Source organism: Alosa sapidissima, chromosome 17 (assembly GCF_018492685.1).
Source record: "Alosa sapidissima isolate fAloSap1 chromosome 17, fAloSap1.pri, whole genome shotgun sequence".
Lineage (NCBI taxonomy): Eukaryota > Metazoa > Chordata > Actinopteri > Clupeiformes > Clupeidae > Alosa > Alosa sapidissima.
This window is the reverse complement of record NC_055973.1, coordinates 29,704,883-29,713,682: the sequence shown is the minus strand read 5'-3', so window position 1 is coordinate 29,713,682 and position 8,800 is coordinate 29,704,883. Positions and strand designations below refer to the sequence as shown.

Below are 8,800 nucleotides of genomic sequence, written 5' to 3'. Positions count from 1 at the left end.
TTGTCATTCATCTCTCTAAATAACTCCAGTGACATCATAAACTGTCTTATAAATGAAAAAAAAAACAAAAAAACAAGAGAAATCCTTATTCTACTTAAACATTGCTTGTCTCTGGTAGAGTTGAGTTTCAACATATCTTCAAGTGTTGTTCAGTGTTCCAGAAAAGCCAGCGGTATAGATGCCTTTTGGTGGGGAAATAAAAAATTATATAAAATTACCAGTGTGAAGACCTTTCTTACGGTCATTACAGTGCAGGAAAACTGAGACTTTGTAGTCTTATAGTCTTGTGCAAAGCTAATATCTGCAAGTTATATTGTTTTATAACATTTACTTATTAATGAATCAGATAGATTCCATCAATCTCAATGTTTTTTAAAGGACCTTTCCACTGCTTTTACAGTGCTATGTAGAGCGAGCGTTCAGGATTAATAAAAAGTGTCTGTGCTGAGGACAAGATAAGGAAACCCTGTCGGAGGCCCTGAGTTATGGCCCTTGTCACCCCAGGGGGGAGTGCTGTTCTGGGGTGATGTTGGTGAAGCAGAAGGGGTCTTGGGCATGGATGGCTGGTTTTAAAGTCGTGGGTCATGTCAGAGATGGCAGCAGGAGGTCTGCTTGACCAGTACCAGCCTACCATGGACTAGCGAGAATGAGGGAGATAAAAATCTGTTTGAATGGATCAGTGATCAGAGGTGCTGTCCTCAGATGGGAACCAGCCAACACCACATGTGAAGCTTAGAGTGGGGGAAACTGCCCAGATCACAGGAATCCAACAAAGGCAGAGATGAACAACAAAGCAAAGGCATTATGAAAAAAATAATCTATTTTTGTGTGCAGGAAAAAGAACAAATACATAATAAAAACATCTTTCACAGTATTATCCTGAATCTTTCCAGGCAGAAGTTATTACATTCAAAATGCCATTATGTAGTTCAAGCCATTTCAGTGAGGTTAAAAGAAACACATTTCCAGTGAATTGTAAATAAGGCACTTTTCTACACCCCCATCCCTGACACTTAAGTCCATCCTCCCACATTGGCTGATACAACAGGATGGACATTCACAGTTGGGGGTGGGGTTGGTGCAATTCAAATCGAGGGTTTCATCACTCCATACTGAACAACCTTGCACTTACTTCTTATGCAATTCCACAGAGGTAACACTCTGGTATGAAAGATTGTACTGTATGTATAACATTTGAAATGGAAGTATTCATGTAACATACCCTGTATTCATGTAACATACCCTATATAATATGCCTTGTTATTTGTGGGATAACTTTAGTTATCACATACATTCTCAACACTGATTTGTAGATTAAGGCATAGAGTAAAATAGAATGTAAACACTGGCATTTTGTAAATATCTCACCACAGACATGTACGCACGCACACACACACACACACACACACACACACTTATTTAGGGTCACTGACAGAGTTACAGCAAGAAAAGGAAAAGACCTGTGAACACCCTGTACTTTGATTTCATTTTAGACCTCATTTGTTACATTTCCAGCCTTACATAGTGGCCACCAATTTAAACAAGAATAAAAATACTATCACGAACACCTGGAATGGTTCTACAATATTTGACGTTGGTAACATTTATAAAACGTTTCATTAAAAAAAAAACATTCATATTAAACAAAAAGGATAAAATAGTGCAAACTAGCAGTGCAAAGTCTTTAGTCAGTAATGAGTTCATATGAGGTAGCAATCACTGGTAGTTTGGAAGCCACTTTCCCTGAAGCCTTAAAGCTGAGGGTTGTAAACAGACTACTGTTAGACCACGCCTACTGAGTGATATGTCTTCTTTGGCAGGGAGAAAAGGGGCCTTTAAAGTCTTAATACTGATGATATCGTGTAAGCGGGGGGCCATTCTGGAGGGCGTACTGGTTTGGTGGGGGGTGTTGCGTCTGATTGGCTGGGCCGAGAACATCAAACACGCTTTTATTGGGTGGTACTGATTGCAGCATGCTATCCAAGTCCATGAGCAGAGGTGGACCTTGGAGCGAAACGTGCCCACTGGGAAGGATGGGCCAGTAGCTGTGGCTGACAAAGTGACCCGACGGAACCGGGGGGCCCCCGTACCCATAGAACGGCAGTCCACCCAAAGGCACAAAGGGCCCGCCGTTGAAGCGCATGCTCGGCGGGGCCACGGCATTAGGAGGTGTGTACTTAGCATAGGAGGTGGGAAGCTCCCAGGGAGCCGCGCTGCCTCGCCGCAGCGACTTGTTGGGTGGGCAGGAGTCGTCGCACCCGTCGGAGCCCGCTTCGCTCTCATTGGCCCTCTTCCTGCGGCGGGGGGCGCCCCTCCAGTCGTCGTCGGAAGAGGAAGACGCGGGGCTGGCCGAGCTGGCCGAGGCGCTGCGGGTGGAGGAGGAGTAACGCAGACAGGGTGGGGAGACTGGGTGGTGGTGCACGGGCGGGTTTGGCGGCTCCAACCCCCAGCCCTCTCGGCTCCGGAGCCCCTCCGCTCCCGTGAGGCTGGGGGGCCGAAAGCTGTGCAGGAGGGAGTCGATGGCGAAGGATGAGTCCAGTTTGGGGCGGTACAGGTCCTCGGTGGGAGGGGAGCTATGCCCGCTGGGAACAGGGGGCAGGGGAGGGGTGGGCTGCTCAGCATCAAGCTTTTGGGTGTGAGGGTGCCCATGAAGAATGTAAGGGGCGAGGTCCTGGGCAAAGATGGTCTCATCCTGGCGTGATACAGCGGTATTTTGGCGCTTCAGGAGTTCGAGAGGAACTCGGCTCACCTCCACAGTCCAGAAATTTCCCTTCCCTTGAGGCTTTCCAGGGTCCTTGAGCACCTAGAAAGGCAGGATTCACAGAGCAGAGACTGCATGAGTGGAACTGTGACACGGATTGAAAGCTGATCTCCTGTATCCAGTGGTATGAAATTCACTTAAAAATTTCAATAGGTGGAATAATGCTTTAAATCTGACTGTGGAGGGCACACGCACACATACAACAAACCAACCTTAACAAAGCAGTCATATGAAGAGAGGTTATGTCGGACAGAGTCCCTCCAGCCTTTGTAATTTCCTTTGAAGAATGGAAATAGTGTGCTGATCTCCTTCAGGATCTGGGAAAATACAAAACAAAAGCAGCAGTTTTACATTATTTGTTCATGTTCTAAATGCACTGTTGGGTTCAAATTGAAACACTACATCCAACATGACAGGACAGATCTCTCATTCAATCCAGAGCCTCTTAGAAATATACAGTGGGACACTGGTGTGGCATCTTCTTGTGCAATGGGCAGTCGTCCATCAATGGATGCGTGTACTATTCATTTCAATTAAAATGCAATTGCTATGAGCAAACATTCAGTATTTATCAGCTTCGATTTAATTAAATTAATTGCTTATTAACTTCGATCCTTAATTAAAAAATAATATTTAGGACTTCAGAAATATTGAACTCCTGGCAGCAAAGATGTTTCTGAGCTTTAGGCCTAACTTATCTGCTCCAAGCTATTGTCCTATCAATAGCTTACCACAGTTGATGGTCTGGTATCGGTGTATGCTATCTTAAAACAACGCACGATAGAGACAATCTGTCTGCCAAGCGTGTCAGATGAGACGGACCGTTGTGTTTGCTTAGGTGCGTCCTACACAAGACTCGTCCCCAAACATCACATCTACTCACAAAGACACAATAATAAAATGCCAATTTCCTCTATACATTGCATTATACTAACCTAAGGGCTTAAACATTTTAATAGAGGTCACTAAATCAGATTAAACTATTAACAAAACACTCATTTCAGATGCAAACATGTATCCAAACAACTTCAGAACTTTTTACTGGTCTGATTCAGTTGACCCTTGTCCAAAAGCATTCATGCACATACAAAACCGATAGGCTTGACACGAATTTGGAACTCTTACCTCTGACAGAGTCAGCCTTTTCTCTGGAGAATTCTGAATAACCATTGCAATCATGGCGAGATACGAATATGGTGGCTTTGGGTAACGTTGATAATTCTTCTTTTTGCCTCCATTGGAATTCCCATCATGTTCCCATGAATTGCCCAGACCAGTCTGGTGTTGCTGCTTGGCCGGTGGTTCCATTTTGGCCTGCGTGGCCTCTGCGTAGTATCCAGATGCAGGGTCATTTAATATATCCGTATCCATGGGCACAGCGGCCCTGGTCAATGGTGCTGGGGTAGGCTTTTCTGCAAGAGTTCCTCGCTTCAGCACCGGCGAAAAGTTTGGGTTTCTTCGCCAGTCTTGGAATGACGAGCTCCGCGCTACGTTGCTCTGTGGATGACTCTGAGTGGCATTGTTGTGACCACTCCTTTCAACAAAGGTGAAGTCAAGTGGATGGCCGCGATGGGCTGCCAATCCTGATGATGGCAGGTAGGGAATAGCGAGTGGTGCCAGCAAGCCCTGACCCCCCCAGTGCTTTGTCATGCTGATGAACGAGAGGCGCAGATCGGGCTACACGGCTGGTCAAGCTTAGGGGGAGGGAAACGGGGGTCGGTCCTTAACCCCCGGCAGACTGCTGGCTCCAGGTCGACTCTATTTGAAGAGCAAACAATTAACAGTTTCATGTAAATCCTGCTGCGTAATCGAGGGGAGAATGGGGCGCTATCTGCGCGCAGAATGACTGATCGACCCGGGGGGCTGGGCAGCATTGCGTGTGTGAGAAATAGTCAACCTTAAACAACCCTTGTTAAAAAAAAAAAAAAACATCAGCAACATCCAAGTCCATTTCAAACTTATGTTACAACTATTGGAAGACACGTTTCATTTTATACAAATAGTAACGTGCTCTTTAAATATTTCAGATCAAAGTGAATATCTCAAGACAGCAAAGACCCCCATACCGCGGCTCAGTGCGTAATTGCTTGACTTTATTTACTGTAAGCACAGATAGCCACATTGATAAGATGAATGTTTGACAACGCGCATGACGCAAATAGATGTAGGGCCTATGGTTGACAGAACAAGCATTACCCACACCGGTTTCTCAGCATAAAACTACTGAACATGTTGGATGAAACATTTACTCTGGTCCAAAAGCATACGTTTGTTATTTGGGGAAAATACATTGTAGATTCCGTCAACAATACATGATATGCAATATACATGTACTGGCGACGCTAATATACAAATTCACTTCTCACATAGTTAGAGATTAACACTTTCTGTAGATTCACTCACTGGCACTACAACATCTGATATCAGTAGCCTAATCAATCAGTACAAATATGCAATTAGCCTAATTATCAAAATGTGTAGCATGCTGCAAAAACACCCTGCAAATAACTATAAACAAAGTAGACTGATTTAAAGAAACAACAGCCCTGCTGAGGTTTCAAGGACGCAGTGAAAACAAAAGGAAATTATTGTTGGATCTGCTCATAGGCCTAGATGAAAACGGTTTTGACCAAACTTAAAGACTTGCATTCGTTGAACTATAGCATACAGAAATGATCAAATGTACAGGCTCGGCTTTACCTACATAATTAGGGCACGTTTTAATTTCGGGTCTCAGAATTTAGCGTGCCCAGTCTAGCCTACTTGAGAGGAAACGGTTTCGGCCTAGCACTTGGCTTTTGTTATATAATGTAGTGTTAATGTCCGAGTCCTTGCAGCGCAGCAAGACACTGAAAACAAGTTGGATTAGAGGAATATTCTGCAGCAGGCTGACGACATTTCTTTCCAGGGGGGACTTTTGAATGTGCGGAAACACAATACAAGCAATAGGCCAATACGTTTTGCATATGCCTCCTAACATCACACATAGATGGGGATCTTTCCAAGTTCCCAGGTCCTGACATAGCCTATCCTATGAGCGCAAATCTTTAGCTATTTTAGACTAGGCCTACAACAAGATCTTGGAAACCTTGCACTCTTCAACACAGAGACAGCTGAACACATATACTATTTATTTAAGACACCTCTTCTAGTGGTGAAAGCAGTTGTGTCTAACCGGACGCAGTAGAAGATTTACCATTTCCGATAAGCCTGCTCAAGCTGAAAGCCTTCAGAGCGACCTATTATAGGCTACTTAATTCCACGAAGGCCTATGTCCTAATTGTAATACATTTAGTTGTGATTGAGCTAAGTGTAAAATTACCAAATTGAATATGGCCCTCATAAGGCATATAACCAACAATTTAACTAGGCCTACGACTTGTCAGGAATGATCACGACTGCACGTCCGTTCTCTTGGCCTATCATATCTTACCGAATTGTGACAGGATATCAGCACCTTGTCTGTAGAAGAGCAATGGAGAGCAACTTAAAGATGATTTCGTGTGGCAAGTTTCAGTGAAGCTGTTTCGAGGTGAACGCGTTGTGATAATCTCACCTGTCCACACGCTAATTATCACTTACTGATTTTCACAGCTGATTGGATGGGACTGCTTGTCAGTCACACCATTTTTGCTGAATAAACATGTCCCACATATTTTTACACACTTAGCCAACAGCTGAGTATCAATATAGGCTAACAGAAGCTGGCTCCAGGCCTATTGCAAATGCTTTAAACATTTGCCATAGATGGTCATGGCAGTAGTTGAGAAGCCTTGGGATACTGATGAACACTTCCTGGACAGTTTACAATCCACAATAATAGGTTGTGATTAGAAACTCAATGTCTGGGTGTCCAATGCAAATGATCTCTGATCACTGTACTCTGCTGCTGGGCATGTCATGGGGATATTGGCAGTACATGTAAGGTCATGTCTGGTCTCATCCCCTCTGCCACCTCCCCTCGCTTCACTGTAGCAGAATGAAGTTGCATGGGTGCCTGCTGAGACTCAGAGTTGGCTCTTCGTCCAAGTCTGAATTGAGCTGCTTTTGGAACACAACCATCAAGCATCCTCCTAAATCGGCATAATCCATCTTCCTGAAGATTTCCAGTTCATGTCCCCTCTGATTATTTTTCAATATTACAGAGTGCTTTAAAATATCAACCCTCTTAGAGATGTCAGGCTATCTGAATGTGCAATTCAGAACTGCTGTATAGTGGTTTTCATATAGGCTGATTGATGTCAAAATATGAAACAAGCTTGAGCGGAAATATGCATTACAAAACCCCATAACCTGCAGGTATACTGATGTAGAGCACATTCTTGGTACTGCAACTGGTTTGGCGCCTGTCAGTTCCTTGAACTGGGGGAATATAGTTGGATTTAGACAGTCAGTGTGCAACCATTTTGGACATTCCTTTTAAGCACATGGTGTGCAGACTCTGTTAAACATCTACATATTTTGTTATATGGACACACAAAATTCACAAAAAAGTGAAATATAAGTAGCTTTACAGTTGCAACTGGATAAGCACAACACTAGCCACTATCTCTCCCTTGGCTCCTCACACTCTGCAGAATGTCACCATTGTGACAGAAAAGTAAGGTCACCTCAGAGGTCAGTAGATTATAGGGTTGTCATTGTCCTGCTGAGTTTAACCTAGTTGTTGTCTTGAAAGTTATTCTCCCAGGGATGCCAGACTCTAGCCTAGAAATCTAGACGCACCCTAGCGGCAGCAAATTACATTTGCTTCCAGGGCTAGTCTAGCAACTCTCCATTGGCTTGTGAGCTCGAAAAATTAAACTTCTATCAGGCCAATCAAATCGTGTATAGAGACGTTAGGCGGGCTTAACATAATGATTGATGGCAGAGTTGCAACGGTTTGGCTTGAATTCCCTGCTACTTGAAAACAAAGAAGATGGATGTTGCTGTTGGCCAACAGTGTGACACGAGTTAAGCTTGTTTTAAGATGGCAAAAGTTTGAACTAGCCAACTAGCTCCGCTGGTGAGAAAACGCATGGGACTCAGCGCTGTCCTATTGCGTGCAGAGGGAATTTTAAAGACAACTGATTATCCTGCCCCTCGGACTGAGCACTGTGAATGGTAGCACCATCACTACATGTACACAAATGTACAGTATGTAGTACACATAAATGTCACTGTAAATAAATTGTGAAGGAAGTAAGCATACACTTGTTTGTGATCCTGAAAGTAATTCACATGAAGTACAGTCCCAAAGTACGAGCAGGTGGGTGGGGGGGAGCATGCCATACATTTTATACTTATCCAGTCCTTTGTTACATTAACATTTAGTAATTTAGCTGATGCTCAACAACACATCAAAGTACAATAAAATGACAGTGCCACTAGGTTTGTCCAGCAATACGTAGCCTACCACTGGCCTAGAATAAAAGTTCAAGTGAAGTCAATGAAGGGAGAAGGATTCAATCATTATTGCTATCTCAATATTGAACTTTATTATTACTCAATTTAAAAACTATTTTTTTCCAGATAAAAGCAGAAAGAAAACAAGTATAACAGCACATTATGATTGTATGTATTGTGCTAGTCTATCCTACAATAGCCTACAGTGGTGGACACGGACAGTAAAAAATACAAATTAAATACGCAAATAGAAAGAGTAGAAGAGGACAGAAACAGAGAGTTAAATACAGAGAGTGCAAATATGCAAATGTAAGGTTTAATGCAGTATGAACAGTGCACATTTGGTTAATGTATAGTTGTAGGCCTATACAGCATACAGTTGGCTACTTGAATATAATAATCTATATGGCTCTGGGGAGGAGGATAAAAAAGGACATGGTTGGGGTGAGACATTCTTGGTGTTGTCTGTTGGCCTGCATGCACAAGCAGAGCTTAATGATGAGAACAACAATTTATGCTGAGCAAACTGATGATGGGGAATTGGTTTTCCTTGTTGGAGTGTTTTATGGTCTGATGCAGGACACTTGCCATACCATAAATAGCCTATGCTCTCAAAGGTACAATGTTAAAAGTACAGCAGCATGCTTTGACACA

General features: G+C 43.4%; 1 protein-coding gene across 1 annotated transcript; it reads right to left on the bottom strand.

Moving 5' to 3' along the window:
* Positions 1 to 87: 87 nt before the first annotated feature.
* On the bottom strand, positions 88 to 6,300 carry foxh1 (forkhead box H1). Its single transcript, XM_042068263.1, has 4 exons — positions 6,195 to 6,300; positions 3,887 to 4,519; positions 2,974 to 3,078; positions 88 to 2,803 (listed from the first exon to the last, which is right to left on the bottom strand). The coding sequence occupies exons 2-4, from the start codon at positions 4,409 to 4,411 to the stop codon at positions 1,844 to 1,846; spliced, it is 1,590 nt and encodes a 529-aa protein (XP_041924197.1). The 5' UTR covers positions 4,412 to 4,519; positions 6,195 to 6,300; the 3' UTR covers positions 88 to 1,843.
* Between the last annotated feature and the right edge of the window lie 2,500 nt (positions 6,301 to 8,800).

Coding starts and splice junctions, on each gene's coding strand:
- foxh1 (XM_042068263.1), bottom strand. CDS start 4,411: ATGACAAAGCACTGGGGGGGTCAGGGCTTGCTGGCACCACTCGCTATT. Junction 3,079..3,886: donor AAAGGCTGACTCTGTCAGAG/GTAAGAGTTCCA, acceptor GTATTTTCCCAG/ATCCTGAAGGAGATCAGCAC. Junction 2,804..2,973: donor CATATGACTGCTTTGTTAAG/GTTGGTTTGTTG, acceptor CTGCCTTTCTAG/GTGCTCAAGGACCCTGGAAA.